Below are 26,010 nucleotides of genomic sequence, written 5' to 3'. Positions count from 1 at the left end.
CAGATGAGAAAAAAAATCGAACTCAACTATAATCAGAAGTCAATCCTTAAGAAAGTTAAATACAAAGGAAGTCATATAAAAGAGGAGGTTATTCCATCTTTCTGATGTCTCTCCCAATAGTAATAGAAAAGAAAATGACCCCAGATTTCAAGTATTCTTGTAACTTCACAACACTAAGAAAGTTGTATTTTCCTTTGCTGACCATTCAAATCAAGATCTCTTGAGTAAGGCAAAGTTTATGTGCCATAAACCAGTTAAATAAGATTCCCAAGGAAAGAAACTCATAATATTCAAAGAGAAAAATAATTTTAAAAAATAAAATTGACATTCAAAATAAAATATTAAGAGATTTATTTCAAAACATGTCCCCTCCCCAAAAAAATGGCAAAAAAAAAAAAAACCATCCCAGGCTTTTTACAAGTTAATCTTAAAAATTTGGATTGACAAAAATAGCAAGTTTTGCCCTTTCAAATTTTAAAGTTTTCAAAAGCTAGGATGACTCCCATTGTTATTTTTTTAAAGCCTGATAAGTTAACCACACAATTATCAGATGCATTCTCCTGTTTCTATAAAATTTACCAACATGTGCAAAGTATAATAAATATAGCTTTCCTCTAAAAAAGCTAAATGTTCTGAAATTCGTGCTATTTTACAAAACAATATTGTCCTAGACACTTCTGTAAAATGAGGTAATAACACAAATACAGAAATACTGCATTTAAAATTCTTGATCCTGCCTCAAAGTCAGACTTTGGTTTTTCTATTTCCCTTTTGAATGAAGCATGTTTTCCAGAATAATTACTCAATATTCTGCACATAGAAAAGCAGCAACAACCGTGATTAGAAAATCCACTGCAATCAGCTGAGATTCTAAGAAAAGGATTTTTCTAGAGCCCAAACCAACCTGTATATCAGTCAGTGCTTTCATCATTCATCTGGATTTTCACAGGTAGTATAATAAATAGACCTACCCTCTAGGAAGTCACTTATAGTCATTTAACAAAAGGTAGTCAAGAGTCTCAAAAATTAAACTCTACAAGTGTTTAGACAGTTGTAAACTTCTCATTTTGCAGCAGAATGAATTCTAACAACAAAAAATTAAGCATCCTAGAGGGGTGTAAATAGCAGAGTTGATACTAATACTTTTTCCATATATAGATAAGAGTTTAGTAAGATCTTACCTGTTTTCATAATGGTATCCTTGTGATATACTAGATCCTTCCTTTTATAATTTGGAAAAAAAATACTCTTTACATTGACAATAAGGTTGAAGAAAGAAACATATGAAGACCTAAAAAACTTGGGTCTTTCCATGGGGGTGGTGACCCAGTGAAGTAGGAGTTTATCTACCCCAATTACAGAACCTAAGCTTTCTTTAAAAAGAGACACTTCACAAATCAAAGGGTCTTTTTCCCTCACTAAAGAGGAAAGTTAACCAAAATACTGCTACTTAACCAAGAAAATTAAATACTTTTCCATACAATACATAGTTCACATTAAAATTTGATTCCAATTAGTTATATACATCCTATCACAATTGCATAGGATGCAGTTTAATCTCAGGATACTTGGCATCACTAGGTGACTGAAAAATCAGACTAAGGTTGAAGGAATTATTGACTTATTATACTTGAAATTCTTTTTTTTCCATGTCCCAAATCATATCAGGGTTAGTTTATAGGGGAAAAGAGCAAGTTCTTTGTTAAAGGTGTGATGGATAGAGTTTTGGACTTGGATTCATTAAGATCTGGATTCAAATTCTGCCCCAGACCTGTCTTAGCTGCTGACCCTTCACCTTACTGGGTCTTGATTTCCTCTTTGTAAAATGAGTTAGATTCTCTTGTCAATCAATTGTCTTAGTTAGATGAAAGTCAAACTCCAAGGTTCCCTCTCTCATGGGTTTCCTTCTCTCTAAGTGTCCAAGCTCTCATGAGTTATAGTTAGACTCCAAACCCAGAATTTATACTCCTCTAATCCTATCACCTCTAAGATTCCTTTGGGCTCTAGATTTACGCTTTTATAAATCCAAATATGTCAGAAATAAGCTGAAGTGATGACTGAAATTACAATCACTATCATATAATAAAGCTGAAAATAACAACAACAAAACCTTTGTAGATTCTGAGGCCAGAATGCTCAGTGACACATCCATGAAACTTTCATTATCACTCAGCAAAAAACTGACCATTCTTATGAGCCTGAAAACATTTACAAAATAGAAAAATTAAAATGATCAGTGCAAAAGTCTTCAAAGGTCTTGATAAATAGCAACAATAGAGAAATCAGAAAGAATAGTCAACAAAGACCATAGTCCAGATATTTCAACATTCTAGATGTGCATTTTGGTACAAAATATGGCACTTTTTTGGTTTAAAAAACTGTGAGCTTGAGTGCTCTAGTATTTAGGTCCTGTTGGTTTCCATTCCACTCCAGTGAAATTGATGGAAAAACAGAAATTGGCATTTCTTTTTCATAGTTCATCATGTTTCTTCTTAAATGGCCACTTTGGGTGTTGAGATACATGATCTGCAGCCAGAAGGACAATAGACATAAATTCTTCTACATCAAAAGAATAGTTTGTAAATTTGGGGTGCTCTCCTAAAGTTGGGTGGTGACCCTGCAGAAACAGAAAACATTTGTGAACAACCAATGTTCCTTAGGTCTTTGCTTCTCACATAGGAAGAAAACTGTGCAATTCTGTCACTGTCTACTGTAATTTGCAATATTGTAGTTCCAAGTAGCTTATTTGGAGGTAAAATTCAATCCAATGAGTATTTATTGACTTATTTGTTGACTTAATTTACATATATATATAAATGTACATGTGTATGCATACATATATATGTACATGTATGTGTAAAAATGCATGTATTTGTTCAAGAGGAAGCTTGGCATCATAAGTAGAGAGAGAGAGCCTTAAAGTCAGGTATCATGTGTGACCCTAAGCAAGTCACTTAACTTTTCAACGTTTTGAGCAAACTCAAGTAAAAATGATCCCTGTAGTCCACATGCTGACCTAGAAAACCACAAATTAGCATTACCTATGTTGTATTATATTTTTACTTATTTTGTTAAACACTTCCCCATTATATTTTAATCTGGTTCTAGCATCTCTGTTCTAGGCAACTCTCTTAGACAGATGTCAAACATAATGCCAGATCCCAGTGGGAGTGCAGCCTGAACCAGATTAAAATGTAATAGGGAAATATTTAACAAGATAAATAAAGATACAATAAAACATTGATAATATAACATTTTAAAACTCAATCAATATGCGGTCCCCAGGGTTCTTTCTGTATGGATCAGTAGCCATATCACTGTTATGAGAAGGTGTTGACCTGCACTAGTAGAGAAAAGTACCTCATCTGGGATTTCCCTGCACCAGTAAAATCATAAGCTCAGTCTTTATCTTCCTATTCTATTGACTTCCCCTAAGTGGAATCTGAGGTCCTTGAGAGGGGAGACTGTTTAATTGTTATTTTTATCTTCCCAAGGCTAACTCACCTGGAACTGGCTCAATATACCCTTGAAAAATTGAACAAAATTGACTGAATATTTTGAAGGGAAAGGGGTTTATAAAACTCAATTCCTCCAGCATGGTACAATGGATAGAGAGCTGGATGAACTCAAAGCCAAGAATTGGGTTCAGATCATGCCTCTGACATCTACTGGCTATGTAACTGTACAAGTATCAGTGCCTGAGGAAATTCCATAAGCCATTTACAGAGAACATGTCAATTTACATTTGTCTAATGAGTTTCCCCACCAAGGAGTTCCCTATATGGGTGAAAATACATGTCCAGTCCCAATACTCAGTCAATCATTTTTTTAAAATATTGATATTTGTTTTACATTATTATCTTCATTTCCCAATAAATATTTCCTCTCCACTACCCAGAGAGGAGCTCAAATCACTTAGAAAATCATCACTTCACAAGTTATTTTATTTCCTTCTGAAGGAAAAATTTAACTAAAATATTGCTTCTTATCTGGCTAGAGTTCCATTTTTTACCACATAAAGCATGGTTCACATTATATATTAGAGTTAAGGTAAAAAAGAAAGAAGGAGGGGGGAAGCAATTCAGTAAAGCTAACCAAAATGACAACTAAGTCTTCCAGTTTATGCAACGTTCTATATACCCACAGTCCTCTATCTCTGCAAAGGGTGGGACGTGAATTCTTATATCTCTTATTCCAGTCCAGGTTTGATTATTATAATTATATAACTCAGCAAGCATTTATCAAGCCTCTGTTATGGTGCAAAGTCCAATCACAAGGCACTACCCCTTTCTGAGGTGGACATTTCATTGGCTGAAAGGGGCAGGTGAAAAAAAAGAATATTTCATGTGAAACAAAAAGAAACCCAACTGTGGAGAAACACAGACTATGCTGAAATAACCAGAGAGGAAAGCAGTCCCCCAGGAGAGAAAAAGGTGGGGGGAGGAGGCTGCTGAGAAGAGATACAGAGTTCTGAGAAAATTGGGTGAAAGCAGGACCTGACTGATTGTAGAGATGACTCCAATGCATCCATTTCCCAGCAGCTGTTTGGAATCTGACTTTTCGGGACTGTGATGTTTAAGGATCAAAGATCTGTTCTGGGACTATGGGACTATTACATAATAACTATGTGTCACCTCTGACAGAAATGTAGAATTTTAATTTCTCAAGCTAAGTTAGAGATGGGTCACTCCCTATTCATGAAGAGACCCCTGATTTGAGTCATTAGAAGTTGAATGAGGCTAGAAATCAGAAGTTCAATCAGGCATCAGCAACCATAAAAGACAGAAAGATCAGAGAAGATACTGAAAGACGTCAAGACGTCAGGCTACAGAAGAAGAAAATGAACCAACAGTCTGACAGTAGCTGAGTAGGGTAGAGAGTAGCTTTGTGATAGATACAGGGACCTGATGTGACTGGATGGTAACTCTGCTGTTTGAAAGAACTGATTGGCTAAAAGTATAATCCTTCTTTGTGAGTCAACAGCTGGACCTCTACATCTTCCATCTACAACTTGAAAGAGAGGAAATCCCAAAAGGCTTGCCTATGTTACCTTTTCAAGCCTTCTATTGCACAGGAGTGGGAATCCCCCAGACCCTAGTGAGAACAAATACCATTGCAGATTTCAGGATTAAAGAGAATGCTTTTTGCTCAAAAAGTATCGGGATACCCCAAGCTGTAAGGCTGCTAACTGTTTAAACGGGCTGAATACTGCTTTAAAGGCATAATAGGAGCAGAGCAGAGGTTTCATCCAAGAAAAGAGCAGAGAGGCTCAGAAGAGGAACTATCTCACCCAGCAAATGTGGGTGTGGTACATACAGTCCATCCCCTAAAGAGATCAAAGATTTAGACCTGCAATCTAGAGTTTGAGTTTTCCTAGGAAAACATGGGATCTCCTACACATGTGCCTCAGTTCCTACAAGCTGTTGCTTACTCTAACTTTTGGATCCTGTGAAAGAGTGGTAATCCAGATTTACAAGTGGATTGTTATATTCTCATTATTCCTACTTGTGCCTTCTATTGAGTAAATGTTCCTTACTTTTTGGTTTCTTATTTAACAATGTTTCATGCTTAAGTTTAATGGTGTCATTTCTTGTCATATGAAATGGATCTCTGGGAGGGAGAAGGAGACATGCTACTGAGAGAAATGTAGGATATGTAAAAAGAAAAAATATGAACACTTTTTTTAAAGTTAATGGTGTCATTAAGACTAATTTTATAAATGGGAAGAACAACGATAAGGACTTAGGAAATTAATTTTAATTTTAGTCCAATTAAAAACAAAAATATAAGATTGGGCAGGACTTACCTTATCTTGAGGGAAGACTTTGCTCTTTTTTTTCCAGGTAACATAGTGAATCCCTCTCAGCCTGGCTAGGTCTAAATAACAGTGTTCATCTTCACAGTTATACCTAGAAACATAAAGGTTTTCACAAATAATATCCTCATAAAGTCTTTATCATCCAGCAACCTGAAAACAATCCCTAAGAAAATAAAAAGCCTCCTTGAAAAAGACCACTTTAGGAGTACAAATAGATTTTCATCTCTAAGCAATAAGGAAAAGGTGAAATCATTTTTAAAAAGTCACCAGAAATGGACTGTTTGGTCTATCTTTAAGGTAAGGATGAATTTAAAAATAAATAAATACTAGTGCCATATCTATTAAGAGATGAGGCCTAAGGCAGTAGGGAGAACACTGGACTTGCCTCTGATGCTGATTAGCTTTGTGACCCTTGGCAGGTATGTCAACTTACCTCAGTTTCCTTATTTGTAAACTGAGGCTAATTCCTTTACTACCTGCTTCACAGGGCTGTTGTAACATTCAAATGAGATCATGTCTGTAAAAGTACTTTATAACCCTGGAAGTACTCTATCAATACCAATTACTATGATTATTATCAAGTCAAGGCAGAGAAATAAAGAGCAGAGGCAAGGAACCAGATAATTGTGAACCAGATCATCTGCCTGAATTATCTAGATATTTCACACAGATGTCAATAACTGCAAATGGTTGAAAAGTCTAATTACTGCATGTGGTACAGTAGAAATAGCAGAGGCTCTAGGTTCACATCTCACCTCTGACACTACCTGTGTGACCTTAGACAAGACATAAACTCCCTGGGTCTCAGTTTCCTCATTCATAAAATGAAGGAATTGGACTAGATGTCTCTGGGGTCCCTTCCAGCTCTAGAGCTACAATCCACATAGCTAACTCAATTCAAGTATAAGATTCAAAGTACATAGAGAATAATTTGCATTGAAATCTGATCACTGTGAACTTGTGGTATGTTTTTCCTTAAAAAATTTGTCACTCAACTACTTCTGACTACAATTATTCCAAGAATGAATCCCTAATATGATCACAGACCTAGAAATGGGATGGAGTCCAAATCCCTCATTTTACAGATGAGAAAACTGAGACCCATAGAGGGGAAGTTACTTTTAAGATCATCCAGCTAATGGAGGGATTTGAAAATCTTCTAGTTCAACAGTTTATCCACTACACCAGAATGTCTCTGTGAAACCAAGGGGAGAAAATAAAAGAATAACATTGACAGGCGGTAACACAAGACAACAGTATTATGTTATTTAGAGCCTTAAGGCTTTCTTTATCTTCCTCACAATGGATTTACTGAGTGACCTTGGAAAAAGGACTCTTCTTGGGATGAGCATTGAGTTCATCTACTTGACAAAGTAAAAGACATTCATCAGTGGGGAGATACATCCCTATGTGATGACAACATATAGCCACACTCAAGTACCAGCATAAGGAATAAAGACAGGACCCAACCAAGGAGTCCTTACAGGAGAACTCACAGTTCAAAAACCACAGCCCAGTCTGGGAGAAAAAGCAAGTGCGTCAGTCCAGCTCCGTGCATGCCGATAAATATGTCTGTGTTGTGCGTAATTCTCAGTTGTTCCAAAAACCCAATCTCCCTGCACACAGGAGAAATATCATGAGAAAAATGTAGGGAGGAAAAAAAGAACTCAGTAACAGGTGGAATATGAGAAACGCTTGCATCATCTGCTATCAGGTTGTAAACTTCCATTCAATAAGCATTGATTAGACTCCTACTAGGTGCTAAGCAGGAAAGGGATAAGGGTTGGACATGTCATTCGTTGGCATAGAGGACTAATTATCAGATGAAGAAAGTCCTCATCAATGCACAGAGAGGCCTCCCAGCTAATATGAGTAAGAGAAGAGATCTGAACACAGGTCTTCCAGGCTTTGAGGCCAGTTATGCAGCCACCTAAAGTCCTTCACTGCTTCTGGCACAAGGACCCAAAAAGTCCTTTATCTGCATGACATTTATTTTGTTATCTCTTCCAGCTGCCCCCAGCAGGTGTTTAACAAATATCTCACAACTCTAAATTGCATGAACAGGATAGCTGTTCTTTCAGGCACTCAAACTTAGAAACCCCCAATTCCAGTAAAACACAATAAATCCATATCACAGAATTAAAGCGTAGTCATCTCCCTTGATGTCTTCCTCTCCCCCACCTAAAACCCTCAGGGAGCTGCCAATTTCACCACCAAAATCTCCCTTGAATTTGTCACATTGTCCCATCCTCAGAGGGGGCCTATAACAGCCACCATCTCAATGATCACCCTGCTTTAGCCTTAGGAAAGACAGTCTTGGGAGTGGGACCGGGCACATAATCGCTGCCTTCAAGTTTTGTTCAGATGCAAGCCACGGTTTTACTGGTATGGGAGATTCCTAGTGGAGAAACTCCCTCTGCTAATCCAGAGACACAACAATCACTGAATTTAAGAATGAAAAGGGACCTCAGCAGCCATGCAGGCCAACCCCTACAGGAAAGGACCCCCTAAAGTCAGCAAGTTGCCCAGAAAACCAAGGCATCAAGACTTGCTCAGGTCCTCACAGCCAGAGCTAAGTTTTGAATCCAGGCTTCCTACCTCCAGGTCCAGCATTCTAACCACTGCATCACTTAGCTCCCCCCTGAGGGCAATGATTGCTTCATTTTTGTCTTTGGATGGCCTCCCTGCTAAGTACATAGTAGTAGGTGCTTAATAAATGCCTTGATCAAGTGCTTTACACCAGCCACTCCAATGCCTCATCTCCATCTCACAGGATCCCTCTCATCCTTCAAGAAGCAACTCAGCAGCCATCTGCTGCCTGAAGCATTTCCTGATCTCCCAGGCTACCTTGTGTACTTCACATATATTTGTATTTATTCACCTCCTATTTATGCTGTATATACTAAAATAAGTACTTGTTTACTCTCTATTAGAAGGTGTGAGTTCCGTACAAATAGGAATTGTTTCCTTCTTGGTATTTTTATCTGCCAGCACTTGGCATATAGCCTGGCACCTGGCAGACATTTAATAAGTGCATCTGTTCATTGACTGACCGATTGATTGAGCAGGAACCCCAACTCAAGTGACCAGAGCAAGCCAGCTACTCCCAATTTTCAGGAAAGGGTCGCTTTTTTTTTAATTTCTTTACATTTTTCCTTTGATGTATAATGTTTCATTCATACTGGGTAAGGGCTTCGTTCATATGGTATTTATCCCAAGTTGAATGTAAGCAATTTGAGAGCAGGGGGCCTGTTTTTCATCTTTATCTGTGTTTTGTAACATATAAAAAGTTCTAGATACATAGTTCCTTGGTAATGAATCATTTCATTAATCATGCTAGCATATCATTAATAAGAGGGGTCAACAACAGTCTCAGATGCGAAAGACTCATCATGGAACCTACTCAATGCTTATATGCCCTTGAAAAGTGAGTATTCCTGAGAGTGGCAATCAACTCTGATTGGTTAATAAGTAATGAGAGGTGAGCTTATTCTAATGAGAGTCTGAGGAACATGATCAATTACTCTTGGTCAAAGAGACTTATCAATAGAATCCACTTTTCCCAGACCTGAGTAAAACCCAATATCCATCAGTTCACCTAAACTAAAACTTCTTTAACTTTTGAATAGATCTGAGTTTTCCCTCTCATCATCAGTGCTTCACTTCAAAAACTGCCTGAATAACCTACAGGGGCTGATTTCTGAATGAGGAAGTAGAAAAGGGGGAAAACCTTGGTCCTAATTCAATAATTGGTTATTAATACAAGAGAAAAATAATCATTTCTCTCAGATTCTAGTGCCTGGCACTTATTAGGCACATGATCAATATTTTCTTTTTTGTCATTGTTCAAACAATACCCACATATTTCTAGCCTCTACAGCAGATCCCATCCCAGTGATATTCACTGAGACGTGTGTGAACATCACCATGTGACAAAGACTGAGGCTCTTTAAGAACACGGGCAGAATGGATTTAAAATCCCAATGCAAATCTGCTTTCCATAAACACTTGAAAAATTAATGATTCCCTGTCTACAGAAGACATCAGACTAAAAAGCCCTGACTCTCCATTAATGAGGTTCAAAGCAAAAGTCAGCACAGGCATAAAGGACAACTCCATACTTACTTGTATTTGTAATCTACTATTCGGACTTCAAATGCAGATACAGTTTTCAATGCATTTACAAGCTAGGAAGAAAGAGAAGCATTTAGATTGGAAATTCCTTCACTCATCTCCTTTCTTACCATCCCAAAAAGTTATCAAAGCTAAAACTACATGTGAAAACAAAGCCTCCTCATCTAACTTTCAATCAGAACATAAAAAAGAGGCTGGGATTCAGGATGTTACTATTACAAGGTTTGATATCCTAACAGTGACAAGTGAGCTCTGTGCCTTTCCCTGGTGCTAGAAATATTAATCTGTCCTCTGAAAATGCAAGCCAAGGTCATTCTTTGCTGGGGAAACCCTCTGAATGCTTTTTAGACTGAAATGTTTACTCCATTAACAAAAGGAGGTCACTAGGTCTCATCCTGCTAAAACCACCATTATGTAGCCTTGACTTATAAATCACTTCCCATTTGGTAATAATGAATGACAAAAGCCCTGAACTAGCAAATTTTCTGTAACATAGTACAGGGTTGTTCCTGTGACAAAAGGGGACAGAAATAATTTCCCCCTCAAATGCTAACAAGACAGTATTCCTTCCTAGACAGTTCCAAGATTTTCACAAACCATTTCCATCAGAGCTGAATGAGGACTACAGTTATCCCTTCTACTTTGTGATTTTCCCCATAATGGTTTCACTATATCTTGGGTCAGCATAAGAATGGAAATTTGGGGGGAGTTGTGCAGAAGCCACAGACAACATGTGAAGGCTAGCAGATGACAAAGTTTAGAAACTCAGAAACATATAAAATATATGTAGAGTATTGTATACTATAGCCTAAGATCAAATACTTAACCCAAATTTTACAATAAGGTACTGTAAACAACCCATAAAAGAAAAAGAATTCAGGAAGAGCCGAAAAATTTGACGGGAATTTTCCTGATCCAAAGAGTGCCACACCACTAACCCCTAAAATGTGGAAAGGACAATTGAAGATGAGTAGGAGAATCTGAGTTTCCTTTTCCATAGGAGAATTAACCAAGTTTGAACTTTCAATCAAAAATGCCAGCTTTGAAGGAACTGCCAGGTCCTAGAGTATTCAACTGGAAATTTACTAATTTGGAAAGTAAAGTGTTTCCCTGGAAAGCACATAACCTTTAATTTTATAGATTAGGAAATCGAGGCCCAAAGAGATTACTTGCCCAAGATCACAGAAGTAGCAAAGGGCAGAGTTGGCAGCAATCTTCTCTCTCTTTTATTATGACAAGGAATGACCCATTAAATAGGGAAGAAGAGAAGGGATATATAATTATAAAATAAGAAAGAAACATGATGCAGGATCTACTGGTTTTTGGTGCAATATCAAGCTCTCCACCTTCATTCCAGTAACTTGGTGCTGCCTTCAAACTCACCTCTACTTTATGAGGATGGCCCCAAAGAAGAGCCACTTTGTTTCTGAAACAAGGGCCAGGGAGTCAGTATGTCTGCTGTTGGGAAGTTGATCTTGCTATTCTATTGTTTGATAATACTATTCTTACATCCATCTTGGCTGCCACATGCTCACAGTCTATAATAAAGTAGCCATTGTCCATGTTTTGCTAGTGCCCATCAGAGAAAACATACTCTGAGCATCATGAGAGGCCTGTTGCACTCCAGTATCTCACAGAAGGGAACTCTATTTATTCTGATGTCAAACAGTACATGTGAGCTGACACCAATGAAAGAGGTCTGAAAAGCAGACCAGATGTGGCTCTCCAAGAGTCACACACCATGGTGGATTGCACACTCTCTCTTCTCAGTCTGGGACCGTATAGGCATCATCCTTTCAGTTAGTCTCCCAAAAAAAAGACACATAAACTGATGCAAAATGAGCTAAGTGGAACCACAAGAACAATTTACCCTATGACAAAAGCATTGTAAAGACAAACGACTTTGAAAGACTTAGAAATCTGATCAGTGATATGACTGAGCACAATTCCATAGAACCCATGACAAAAAGTTTCTTGACAGAGAAGTGATAGGGCTCAGAGGGCACACTGATCATAATTTTTTGACACAGCCAATTCAGGAATTAGTTTGCCTTAACTTTGCTTATTAGTTAAAAGGGTTTTACTTTTTTGCCCAATAGAAGTAGAGGAGATGGGGGAGAGACAATAGATTGCTGTTATTTGAAAGAAAAATAATAAAATTCAATTTACAAAATTAGTGTCCTCCCAAATGCCCCAGGCTTCCTTCTACTGCATTGCCTATCAGTGTGGTATGTGACGGCACACGTATGAGGCAGGATGACAGAACTCTCCACTCCACTCTAGTTCATTGTAATTTATTGTAGCTTTTCATAAGCTTTGCCCTTTTTTGATCAATTTACACACAAATAACAATCCCAGAGGCAGCCATGGTGCAATGGAAAGACGCTCTGGAGTCAGAGGAGCAGGGTTCGATTTCTGCCTTTAATGCTCACTACCTATGTGGCCTTGGGTGAATCTCTCAACCTCTCTGGGCCTGTTTCCTCATCTATAAAATGCAAGGTGGGGAGGGGAGGGCTAGACTAAGTGGCCTCTGAAATGACTTCTAATTCTAGAACTATGATTCCATTTCTTTCATTGGTCTGGGGTATTTCCTCTACTGAAACAAAGCAGCACCTTCTCTTTCACTGAAGCATCATCTGAGGGGAGGGTCCCTCAGCCAGTATTTGGGAGGGGCGGGATTTGACCGCAGATTTTCTAAATTGCAGGGCCAGTGCTCAAATTGCTTCTCTGAGATCTGAAAAGTGAACTCAGAAAGGGTCTTGGGTAGGGGACTATCACGGTATTCATAACTCTCATGAACATAGGTACTGAGATAGAGGGGTGAAGTGATTTGCCTAGGATCCCAAAGTTAGTAAGAGTCTGAGGTCGGATTTGAATTCAGGTCTTCTGGACTCCAGGTCCAGAGTTCATTTTATTATGCTTGTAAAAGTTACTAATTTGGATAAAACTTTACTATGAAAAAAGTAAATTCAATGTGACGGTAATCAAAATATTCAACAAAAACCAACCTCATTCTGGTTTAGTATCTTCCGATATTCTGTACTGCGGGCGAGGATGGTGACACGAATTTTTCCATCCTGCATTCAAATAGAAAAGGCAAATTATGCTGTAATACTGACTGGATAGACAGGGTGTTTCAAAAGTCTTATAATCTTTAAGATCTTTATAATCTTTAAGATCTGAGACTTAGGACATATATCATGTAATAACGCTGGCTGCTCTCAATAGAGAAACTCACTAAATTGGATATTATTCTCAAAATTCTTTTGATCAGGATTCTCTAAGCATCCTTTTCATCTGGATCATTAGCCAGCCAGGTCCCATGGTGAACACACTCCCATCATAGCCAAGGGACAGAGCATGTCAATTCCCCAAGCCCTTAGGGCTAGCTAACTATTGTACATGCAGGCACTGAGCAGACACTACAAGAGCAAAGGTGAAATCCAAATTGTCTCGTCCTCAAAAAGCTAACATTCTAACCAGCTTACAATTTTTCTTCTTTTTCACTGTTTCCTGTCTGTTTTATTTAGTTTGGTCAATGGGCAAAGAAGTGAAGGGGACTGACTAGAGGAGAATCTGCTTTCTTCTCTCCGAGAAACATCCCTGGTGACTCACCATTCCACAAAGTGACAACTTTTGATGCTCAATCCTCATAGATTGGGAAGGTGGGGAAGGATAAATAGAGCTTCTTCTTTTTATTGGTTTTAATTGTCACCAAGGAAAAAGGTCAAGTTTAGGACACACAATATACAGGATACCTGTGGTCCATCCCGTGTGATGTTCAGTCTGTGTAATACGTGTTGGGAAAATGCTCGAAATAATCCCGTATTTTGGCAGCCAGAGATCTGAAATCAAAGTCACAGCTATCATATCCAAGCTCGGTCCCATTCCCAAAAGTTGATTTTGTTGTCCCATAACCTACATCTTGAAAGGTGCCAAGAACCAAGTCCCTACAGTAGAAATTTATATACCCAGTTATTCAAGAATACTCACAAGTGGTGTGTTGTAAAACAATCCATATCTCATCCGGGGAAGTAAGGAAAAGACAGCTTCCTTGAAACACACCTGCAGAAAAGGGTTGTTTAAAACTGTGGTGCCAAACCTCACAGACCATATAGTAATTTTAAAAACTGCAAATTAGTATTATCTATGTAGCATTATTATGTATTTTGTTGAACATAATGTATATATGCGTGTGTACATGTACTGTATATATGCTATATGTGTGCATACACATATAATATGCACAATATACACATATATACATATATCATCAGAGACCATCCTTCCCTAGGAATTTGAGGCTAGAGGTTAATCATTTATGCAATATCATATAACTATCAAGTAGCAATACCAGAATTTGAACCCACGCCCTCTGACTCCAAATTGAGCGACCTTTCCATTGATCTTCTCTGCCACCTGCTCACCAGATGATACTTTTTAAAATAAGTTTTATTACTAAGTTTTGTTTTTCCATCACCTACATTCCTGCTGTACCTCTTCCCCTGCCTACTCCTCGAGAGCTATCCCTTCTAACAAAGAAACTTTGCTTAAATTGGAAGAAGGAAAACACTTAATAAAACTAATCAACACATTAAAAACAATGTTCCCCAGCTCAGCAAAAGAGCAGGAGGTGGGGTGTGGGGGCACCTTCTCCTCCTTCTTTGAAAGTGACTGTTGCAAAATTACAAAAAAGAACTAACCTTTTTAAAAGACACATTTTTGATTGTCAATAAGTGGCAATGTTGTATTTTTTAAATTATAATGATAAACTAGATAATCGCATGCTGTTATCCCACAGGTTAATCATAGGTAAATTTTTCAGTACCGTTTTTGAATCATATACTTTCAAATGGATGATATCATAGTCGGTGAATGCCTTCCAAGTCTCACTGAACAGGTCCCCATATCCATACGAGCTCTGAAAATGCACAAACAAAAGCAAACACACACATATAACTACAACAGAGGAATCTGGAATTGCGAGGGAAATTGGGATTTTTTCAAAGAGGCTGCATAAGTGGTTGCCCAGGCATTTAACATTCTCTTTTTGGTGATCCAAAGTAGTCAAGCATATACATAAAGGAATTGCTGGCTAAAACACTTAACCAAAGGACTGATAGTTTTTTTCTCTGATAGTCAAGAAAAAAATAAAGACCTGAGGAAGTGCCCATCCTATTTGCCTTAGTAAATCGTAACAGAAGTAATATTTTAACAGCAAAAGTAGTCTCCTCAGCCTGCTCCATGTCACTTTTCCCACCAGGTTCACTTGAAAAGATTCATGATATTCTTTCTTGGCGTTTGTTTGTTTTTGTTGTAAATCACAATCAAGCATCCAATCAGCATCTGTTAAACGTCAGACCTTGTCTTGGCACTGGGGCTACAATGACAAAGGGAAGATGGCCTTGCCCTCTAAGCACTTACACTGTAATAGGAGAGACAGTGTGTACACTCAGGGCTTTCTACAGAGAATAAATACAAAATTAATACAAGAGCTCTAACAAGGGTTAATGCGACAGGCGACAGCTTCATGAAGAATGTAGCCCTTACAACATAACTGAAAGAAAGCCAAGGTGGTATGTAGACTGTTGGACTTAAAGTCAACCTTGGGATCAGAAAGTCAGAGGTATAAATCCTGTCTCTGGCACTCATTACCAGTGTGACCATGGGCAAATTACCTCTGATTCTCAGTCTTCTCATTTGTAAACTAGGGATAATGGCATCTAGGGTACCTACCTCACAAGGCTGTTGTAAGACTCAAATGAGATACTAGGACAGCTAGTATGTAAAAGGATTTGAATGTGCTCAATGCCTTTTCTTTCCTGCCCTAGATCTATGAATTCATTAGCATAGGTTACTCTCCATGACAAAACTCCCTTTACCAGTGAAGAGGATCTGAACTACAACTTACAGTCTTAGAGAGCTGCCAGGGATCTGAAAGGTTAAATGATGTCCCCAGGGTCAAACACCTACATATATGAGAGGCAGACTTCCTAACGCTGATGTCAGATCTTTGGCCACTATATAACACTGGCTCTTTTTCTAAAAAATGCCTGTGTTCTCATTATTGTTTTCTATTATTTGTGTACAATATTACTTTGTGTGGGTTCTGGATGCCATAAAGAGATTACTAGTAACAGATATCCACAAGTCACTGAAACACTGAAATGTCGTAAATACAACTTATACGAAGTCTGTGATATTAACCTCATCAATGATTGATGGGTAACTTGCTTAACTCCCTCACTTTTAGAAAAGGAATCTCATAGTAAAAGAATCCCATAACAAGTCACTGAAACACTGTAATGTCATAAATACAACTTATACGAAGCCTGTGATATTAACCTCATCAAAGATTGATGGGTAATTTAGCTAATTCCCCCACTTTTAGAAAAGGAATCCCACAGTAAGAGAATTCCACAATGAGTCACTGAAACACTGTAATGTCACATATATATAAAAGCTATATGAAGTCTGTGATATTAACCTCATCAATGATGGATGGCTAACTTGCCTAATTCCCTATAAAATCATTGCAACCAATAGCACACAATAATAGCTACTGAGAGAAAAGAGGTTAGCTTGTTTCACTTATACATTGAATTGTAAGATTCAATCAATGGTGAAGGTAATTCTGTCATGTGCACATCTGGGCAGATGTCATACTCTTATCAAAGCTGCTGAGTTTTGTTGGATGAATTGATTAAAAAAAAAAAATCCCTCCTTTCCAAGTCTCTGTGATGAGTTCTGAAGTAAGGTTCTTCATTATATCACCTAAAGGGAAACATCTCCGCCAACGCTCAATAATGAATGAGCTACAATTAGAAAAGGTACTTCCAGACCCTTCCTTTAAACAAAATCAGGTACCTTTGGAAGGGAAATTATAATGAAAGAGTAATTCTGATTCATCTCTTTTTTAGAGATGTGATGTATAATTCAGTAAGATCTCCCTCTGGATACTTTCCTGCCCTTTCTCCTCCAAATGTAAGTTTTCTATTATGGAGAAATAAACAAGCAAAACAATGGAATTTTTTTTCTATTTATAGACTCATGGTATTTTTTTGCCTCCAGTCTCTCCTGGCACTAATGCACCCTTAACTTCATTGCCAAAATGATTTTCCTAAACACAAGCCTGATCATGCTACCTCCCTACTCAATAAACTCCACTGGTCCCTAATTACCTTTTTTACTACTGCTGGTTTTCTTGTCGAGTCCTTTCAGTCATGCCCAACTCTTTGTGACCCCATTTGGGGTTTTCTTGACAGAGGTACTGTGGTAGCTTGACATTTCTTTCTCCAGTTCATTTTACAGAGGAAGAAACTGAGGCAAACAGGTTAAGCGACTTGCCCAGGGTCACACAGCTAGGAAGTATCTGAGCCTGCCCCTAGGATCAGATAGAAATTTCTCTGCTTGACACTTAAGGCTCTTTGTCCTCCCTTTTCCTCTTGTACTGTCTTCCTCAGCATGAACAACACTGTCCAGCCACATCTACTGTTCCTCGCATACGAACCATAGGATCTCCCATCTCTGTGGATTTGTGCTTACTGTCCCCCATGTCTGAAATCCTTTCCCTTCTCACCTCAGCCTCTGAGAATCCTTAGCAAAGCTTCCTTCTGCAGAAGGCTTCTTCTGCTTCCCCTCTGGCCAGTGTCTTCCCTTCTAGGTGTCAAGCAAATAGGGTGCAGAATATGGAATCAGGACGACCTGAGTTCAAATCCTGCCTTGGACAGTTACTAGATGTATGATCCTGGGCAAGTCACTTAACCTCTGTCTGCTCAAACACCTCATACACAAAATGGAGATTAAAAATAACACCTGCTATTAGCATCAAAAGAGATAATACATGTAAGGTACTTTACAACCTTTAATGAACTCTATAAATGCTAGCTAGTGTTAATGTTGTTACTGTTTTCATTATCATATCTAGTCTGCCAGAATCTCACATATGCCTACTTATGGACATGTAGACTCTCCCACTAGAAAGCAAGCTTGTGAGGAAAGGGACTGTTCTGCCTTTTTCTGTGCATCCCCAACACTAGGTGAGCATTTAATAAATGTTTGCTGATTGACTGGTAGAGTATTGGACTTAGAATGAGAAAGTCCCAAGTCTGAATGCTGTCTCAGACAATTACTAGCTGTCTCATTTAACCTCCCTCAGCCTCAGTTTACTCATCTGTAAAATGGGAATAATAACAGTACTTACCTCACTAGGTTGCTATGAGGATCAAATGAAATCATGTATGTAAAAGCACTTTGTGAACCTTAAAAAACTATCTCAAATTAGCCATTAGCTATTAATATCCACCCCATTTGCACATGAGAAAACTGAGGCTCCATGAAAATGACATAGAAAATCACTTTTTTTTTTTTTTTTACTGTTTCTTAAAGGTAACAGGAGAAGTCTTGCCATGTGAAATTTGGGACACCCTTGGGTAACTGAGTGGTGAAATGAAGTGAGGTAAGCCTGAGTTCAAATCTAGCTTCAAACACTGGATACTTACAACCTGGGTGATGCTGGGAAAGTCATTGAACCCCGATTGCCTCCCCAAAAAGAAAGAAATTTGGGATAGGCCAAAAGCATTGCACTAAGGATTTTCACAGAAGAAAGAATAGTCACTGTGGCTCATCTGCTAAAATCTCTAAATCTTTCTTCTCAAATGAGCTGTGGTTAAGACTGTTGTCCCCACACTGAGTAGCTATGCTGTTGATTTTTGGATCCCAAGTACAACATTTTATATCCTGGTAAAAATAACTCTCACTCCAACCTTAGTAGATCTTTTTTAATCTTGATTTCACTCTGCAGGGTATTAGCCAGCCCCCACCCCAGTTTTGAGTCTACCCCTAACCCTCCTGACACACTGTGAATGTTCTGTATAGGCAGTCCTCCTCTGGCATCTTTGCTTCCCTTCCCCTTCTCCTAGACTTTGGGAGATTAATCAAAATATTCTGGTTCCTACTTTGCAAATCCCTTGCACACAATGCAAATATCGTGAATGAGAAACGCAAATGTCTTAACGCAAATGCAAATGTCTTAAGCATTTTTTCAGTATCTTCATTCAAATAGTGGATTACAATGTTGAATAGGTTTTAGACACAGCTAATGCCGGTATATGTTTTCCTTGACTACGTATATTTGTTACAAGGGCTTTGCTTTTTTTTCTGATTTGGGGGAAAGGGAATAGAAAAGAAAGGAATAAAACAGGGGGAGAGTGGGGATAATGAAGGTCATTGAAGCATAGTGGAGAGAAGAAGAGAACCCCTCAAAAGAGATGAAGGAGGGTTCAGGCAAAAAGAAGGAGAACCATGAAAGAGCAGTCATGGAAGCCAACAGAGAACACCAAGAAGGGGAGGCTCAAATTGGGTCAGATGCTGCAAAGAGGTCAAAGATGTTGAAGACTGGAAAAGTAAAATCACTAGACTTAGTCACTCTGAGGTCATGGGTGACCCAGCGTGAACAGGGGCCAGAAGGGGAACTGGAAGACACTGGGAGGGTTGTCATAACCCAGTCAAGATGCCCAGGACAGAGAGAGAGCAGCCCACTCACAAAGAAAGTCAACAGAAGTGAGACGGAGAGTACCTTTCAACTCATCCAAATGGATTCAAGGAACAATGATCAATGAATAAACACCTATTAAGCACCTACTATGTGCCAAGCACTGTGCTCATAGCAATGACCATAACAACATGAATGAAAACAACAGTCAATGACAATGGACCTCTGAGTAACTTCAGTGACTCACATTGGTCCTAGAGAACAAATATCGAGGTCTGCTCTCAGTAGAGAAGTGGGGAGGATGGAAGGAGAGCATTGAATCCAGTGCCAGGCACAGTCGTCAGCATCAGGTTTGTTGTTTACCTGTTTTTCTTTGCTACAAGGGATGAGTCAATGCTATGGGCTGAGGCTGTATCTAGACATGAGAGGAATCAATAAGATTTACTTAAACAAAAGGTCACCCTCATCTTTATGCTGAATGGAAAGACTCTACAATCTTCTCAACAAAATATGCACCAAAAAATCGCAGCACCACAAGACTTGGTGCTCTCTACCTTCAACAGTATCATTGTCAATCATGAAGGATAAACATTCACATTTCTGTGTGTCTCATGGAAGTCAGTCACATTCCATTATATTCACACTGAGAGAAAGACAGAGGGGGAAGAAAGGAGAAAGATAAAGAGAGAGAGAGAGGAAGAAGAAATAAGAGCAGAAGAAAAAGAAGAGGAGAGGAGAAAAGGGAGAGAGGAAAAGAATGAGAAGGAAATATGAAAGGAGAGAGAGGAGGGAGAGAATGGAGAGGAGGGAGGGAGAGAAAAGAGGGAAAAAGGAGAGAAAAAAGGAGGGAAGGAGGGACAGAGAAAAAGAGGGAGAGAACAAGGGAGAAGAGGAGAGAACTGAAGGAAGCAATGCCTTTGGACACAGCACAGTCTTACTCACAGTATCCCACACGATGATGTTGACATCTGTGCTGAAGGAATTGTTAACGTGCTGAGTAATGTAGAGATTGATAAAATCACAGAAGTGGTGATACATGTTAACACCTGGTATTGAAGAAAAGAAATCTATCATTAACCAAAAAGAATCAAGAATCATAGATTTCGAATTCAAAAGGGCCTCCAAGGCCATCTCATTTTACAGACGAGGAGCAGAGACTCAGGAAGGCTGAGAGGCTCCTCACAAATTTCCAGCTAGAAAAGATCAGAGGCCATCTAATCCAGCACCCTCATTTTAAAGAAGAGAAAATTGGGGTCCAGAAAAGAAAAGTGACTTGCCCACATGGGCAGTAAGGATCAGAACAGCCTTGAACCCAAGTTACTGCTGTATCATGTTGCCTCTATGTCAAAGGTAACTGAAGGAATCTACAATTTCTCTCCCCCATATCTGATTAACTGTCCAGTTCTGTTAGTGCTCCCTTCATAACATATCTCCTATAAAATCCCTTCTCTCCTCTGGCACTGCAAGACCTGCTGAAGGCCCTTACCACCTCACACTTGGAGCTCTGCAATGATCTGTTCATCAGTCTCCCTGCCTCAAGTCTCTCCTCTCTCTGATCTATCTCCTACTCAGCTGTTGAATTGCTTTTCCCAAAGAACAGGTAGGCTCTGGTCCCCACTGTATTCACTAAACTCCAGTGGCTCCCTCTTGCCTCCAGGATCACAGAAAATCCTCTGTTTGTCCTTTAAAGCCCAGCACAACCTGACCCCTTCCTACCTGTCCAGTTTCCTTACACCTGCCTCCCCTCCAGTTATTCTGCAGCCCAGTGACACAGGCTTCGTGGCTGTTCCTCAAATGCAATACTCCATCTCCAGACTTCAAGCATTTCCCCTAGCTGTCCACCACGCCTGAAACAATCTCCTTCCTCAGCTCCACCCCCTGACTTCCTTCAAGCCTCAGCTTAAGTCCTACTTTGTACCAGAAGCCCTCCTTAATCTTGGGCCTTCCCTCTGAAATTGGCCACAGTTTCTCCAGTCTCTATCTTGTTTGCACAGGGTTGTTAGCATGTCATCATTCAACTGTGACTCCTTGAGAGCAGAGGTTGGTTTTTGCCTCTCTCTGTATTCCCAGCACTTAGTACAGTGCTTAGCATTTGATGAATGACTGATAAAAACAGAGAGCCCTAAAGCACCTTGGGCAAATGAGAATCCCTGCCCAGGCCACAAGAGGCAAAAGACCTGACTTCAAATCCCAGTTTGGCCACTTCTGAGTCCTTGGGCAAGATACCTGATCTCTCTGATGTCAGTTATTTCACACCTAAAATGGAATGGGGGTGGGATTCATGACTTCTAAAGCCACTTCCAGCTCTGAATCCATGAATGGTGCTAAACTGATTTCATCCACAGTGGAGCTGAACTAGAGTGTAGATTGTTCTGCAGAACATAACCGCCATTTAGAACAGTGCTTCTATGAGGAAATCCCTACCAAGCTACAAGTCAGGACAGGAGAAATTCCCCTCCTGTCCCTGTAGAGGTATTTCCATTCTGGAAGGGCATTAGTAAAAAACAGGATACACTAGGTAAGGGGCGTTGGGACACCAAGGTTTTCATATTCTAAAGATCACTAGGTTACTGCCCACACTTTGTAAATTAAGGTCCATGCTCTCACCATTCTATAAACAAAACCTACGTCAATAATCTGCTCCAGCAGAATTCTGTGAGGTTAAATTGAACCCCAAAGACTAGCATTTTTTTAAAAAATGCATTTTAAGGAAGGCAAATGTTGAATATAAAATGAAACACTGTGCCCATTAACACCTGAAAACATGAAGCGTTACAGCTTTATTCCTATGGTGAAACAAAGGATAACTATAAAAGTCACCCGTTCTAGTTACACTCTCTCAGATACAGATTTACTAGATTTTCACAAAGACTATATTTTCATATTTTCCAAATGAGAGGCAGTATGGGGTAGTGATTAGAGATCTAGTTACAAAGTCAGGAAATCTTGGGCTTCAGCCTTGCCTTTAATACATACTGACTGTGTGACCCTCTCAATTGGGCTTGGCAGAGGGAGCTCCCTAAAACAATGAAATCATAGGTCCAAAGACAGAACAAACAAAAGCCATTTTCCAGATCCCAGATTAATCACTTACCCATTTGGGTGTAACTCTCTTTTCTTAAAATTAATTCATATAAAAGCCTGCATTTATATAGTGCCTTACATTTGTTAATTCATTTGATCCCCATAACAATCTGGTGAAGTAAGTGCTATTATTATCATCCCCATTTTATAGATAAAAACACTGAGGCTTAGGGAAGTTACATGAATCGTGCAGGATCACAGAGCATCTAAAGCATCTGAGGCTGGATTTTCACGAACTTGAAATACACACATACATACACATACACACACACACACACACACACACACACACACACACATATATATATACATATATATATATACACATATTTGCACTGCATTTCATTATATTTTGGAGGGGGTAATTCTATGTATTGTATATTATACATTTAAAAACACTGTTCTTAGAAAAGTTCCATAGGCTTCACCAGACTGCCCAAAGGGTCCAGGACACTGCTCTCACATTATACTATAAATATCCGTAAACATATCCATATAAATATTATCTATTAAAATGCAGGTTCCTTGAGCCCAGGGACTGTGCAACTTTTTTTTTGTATTCCAATAACTTAGTACCTGGTAAATACCCATTCATTCATCATTCAATGTATCAGCAATATTTCTTGAGGCTCTTAAGTGGTCCCCAAACTATATAAAATGTTCTAAAGAATGAAAAAAAGGTAGAAAACACAGGCCCTACCCCCTCTGAAGAATTTGTATTGTAATAAATCTTATACTTAGAGATACTCAAACTCATAACCCAAGTTTTACCAGGAATTTTTTTTAAAAGAAAGAAAAGAAAAACCAAATGACAATCATGGTTTGTATGTAGTGTTAGAGCCATAACCAAGTCAATTCAGGATAGGGAGGGAGAATGGGAAAGGGAAGGGTGAGAGGAAGGTGTAGTTCCTCCCCCACCTCCATACAGGGAAGCTGCCACTGGAAGTGAACAAGTCAAGTAGAAGCTGGCAAGAGTAGGGGGTGGGAGGCAATGAGCCATCTAGTAACTTCTTATTTGAATTAATTATCTTCACTAATTGGGTGCTAAATGCAATTCTTTCTATGCTGAAAAAGTGTAAAGGCTATCAGCACCCTCTAAACATCAGCAGCTTGGAGCAAAGCCCCAGTTGTTTTGCCCTAGTTTTGACCTTGGTTGTTAGGAATCTGGAGAAGAAATAGCACATCTCCACACTAACATTTTGCTTTAACTTGACATACTTTTGTCAGCATGTACATAAATTTCAAATGTTCACTGTGAAGTCAGTTCTTTCACAGACTGTTTCTCATGACTATTTTTAATTTGCATTTTTATTTAATGAGTCAGAACCTTGATCATTTCATTTTTATTTGCCGTGCCTACTTTAAAAAAAAAACCACCTGAACTTGTCTGAGTTCTAAACCCAAAACTTTCTTACATAAGAATTATGTCTTCAAAAGGCGGGGCACATTAGAAATACGATCAATAAATTGTGATAATTCTGAAAGATTCATGACAGAAAGTTGTCTATATTTCACTTTAAGCCCAGCCTTTCATGAATTTTGATCAGGGGAAGCAGAGTAATCTGCCTCTCCTAATGAGGGAGATAATGTATTATAGCCAACACTTCAAACTCAGAAATAGGCTGTGATTTTAAATATTAAAATAATAGGTTTGTAGTCAAAAGACACAGCTCTTTATGGGAAAAAATCATTTTATTTTTCAAAATTCACAAGAGTGAATCCTTCAGTCATGAAAAAACTACATTAGAAAGCTCACCTTGAAAAGGTTTCTTAAAAAAATTTTGCCTACCCTGAGTATGAAAACGACTTTTAATTAAATTAGTTTTCATGGAGCACAATCAAAAGAAAACTGGACAGCTCTGTCACTTTGAAGAATATTCCTTGTAAGATATGACAGAGAAAAGAAGTTCTTACCAATTTAGTTCCTTCCCCAGGGACCTACCCTACTTTCATTTAGCTAGGAAAGACTGAAAAGAAATTCACTGCTCCAATCACTGCCCAAGGTGAATATCCAATTCTAATTGATACCATATTTCCACTTTTGTGGCCAAAGGAAATCATCATAGGTGATCACTACTGAATATACAGCATCTTCACTGTTAACAACGAGAAACATCCCCCAGGCCAGTTCAGAAACAAAAGAGCATCTTTTCAAAAGGAGCAGACAGACAAGCCATCCATTACCTGCATCTAACTTCATGAAGTAGGTTGGCTTTTCAACGACGATGTCACACTTGCCATCTTCGATAGGTTTGAAGCTTAGCTCTGTGTACGTCTGTAGTTCGGCAAACCTGAAACGATCAATTATGACACGCTTCTCAGATTCTGAGACTCTCTGCTGCCAACTAGTAACTTACAAGTCTGTGGGAGACAGATTTCCTTTCTGGGACAGCCAACATTAATTACTCCAGTGAAACCAAGGTAGCAGCTTTGAGGTCAAATGAGGCTATTTTACATTTAATCCAAAAACAAACAACTCTTTCCTCTCCTGATGAAGAGTTGGGCAAATTAGAGATATTCCCTGTCCTTGGAACTAGAACAAGTGGATAGATGGAATTCTTACAATCGTTACAAGTTGCATCTAAGTAACTTGATGTCAACTTTAAGGCGCAAAATATACAAGAGGAAGTAAAATGCAATCTACTGAACAATTAAACTAAATTTAAATTTAAACCAGTGAGTTACATTCTGATGTAGCATTGCAAAATAAAAATTTAAGCAACTTAAGGCTAAGTAGTCTAGAGCCTAAGGAGTCAGGGAAGTTTTCCTGAGTCAGAGGTAGAGAAAAAATGAACATGCTTTAGTGAATACAGTATTAGACTTGAAGTGAGAAAGACTTAGGTTCAAAACCTGCCTCAGACACTTACCTGGGTGACCTTAGGCAATGAGTGACTAAAATGAATGAATAAAAACGCATTTGTTGAGTACTTATTATGTGCCTTAGAGTGGAAACACAAAGCAAAGGCAGATCCTGACTTCAACAAGCTTTTATTATACTATACTATATTTTATATTGTTACATATGACATTATATTATATTAGGTTATGTTTTATATATATTACATTACATTATATTATATTATGCTATATTATATTACATATCATATTATGCTACTCTATACTATACTATACTATATCGTATCCTATCATATTATATATTATATCATGTGTTGTATCATATCATGCTATATTATATTACATATCATACTGTTATATCATGCTAATATTATATTATATTACATTATGCTATATATATTGTATTCTATTATACATACATCCTAATAATGAAAAATTATGCATAATAGTGACTACGGAAGGGTACTTTGGTTTGGAAAGTAACAGGAATAGTGAGCAGAGTGGAACTAGATTGGCACACTCTTTGCAGGAGCAGTAGAAATGCTGACTAAATGATGGTTCCAGAACTGCATGTTGGGGAGGGAGAAGGTCAGGACCCAGGCCCTGATGACAAGATGGCTGAGAT

General features: G+C 38.5%; 1 protein-coding gene across 2 annotated transcripts in view; it reads right to left on the bottom strand.

The window, feature by feature from the left end:
- Positions 1-863: 863 nt before the first annotated feature.
- Positions 864-26,010, bottom strand: part of EOGT (EGF domain specific O-linked N-acetylglucosamine transferase) — a 41,018-nt gene continuing 15,871 nt past the window's right edge. For both annotated transcript variants that reach the window (XM_072598720.1, XM_072598721.1), the window contains 10 exons: positions 24,714-24,820; positions 20,388-20,491; positions 14,781-14,873; positions 13,946-14,017; positions 13,711-13,797; positions 12,961-13,029; positions 9,944-10,005; positions 7,315-7,434; positions 5,807-5,909; positions 864-2,617 (listed from right to left, as the gene is read on the bottom strand). In XM_072598720.1, coding sequence (XP_072454821.1) covers positions 2,471-2,617; positions 5,807-5,909; positions 7,315-7,434; positions 9,944-10,005; positions 12,961-13,029; positions 13,711-13,797; positions 13,946-14,017; positions 14,781-14,873; positions 20,388-20,491; positions 24,714-24,820 — 964 coding nt within the window. In that variant the 3' untranslated portion in view covers positions 864-2,470. The remainder of the gene's footprint in view (positions 2,618-5,806; positions 5,910-7,314; positions 7,435-9,943; positions 10,006-12,960; positions 13,030-13,710; positions 13,798-13,945; positions 14,018-14,780; positions 14,874-20,387; positions 20,492-24,713; positions 24,821-26,010) is intronic.

The sequence above is a fragment of the Notamacropus eugenii genome, chromosome 3, assembly GCF_028372415.1.
Source record: "Notamacropus eugenii isolate mMacEug1 chromosome 3, mMacEug1.pri_v2, whole genome shotgun sequence".
NCBI classification, from domain to species: Eukaryota; Metazoa; Chordata; class Mammalia; order Diprotodontia; family Macropodidae; genus Notamacropus; species Notamacropus eugenii.
The sequence above is the reverse complement of the archived record's forward strand: the minus strand, read 5'-3'. Positions and strand labels throughout refer to the sequence as shown.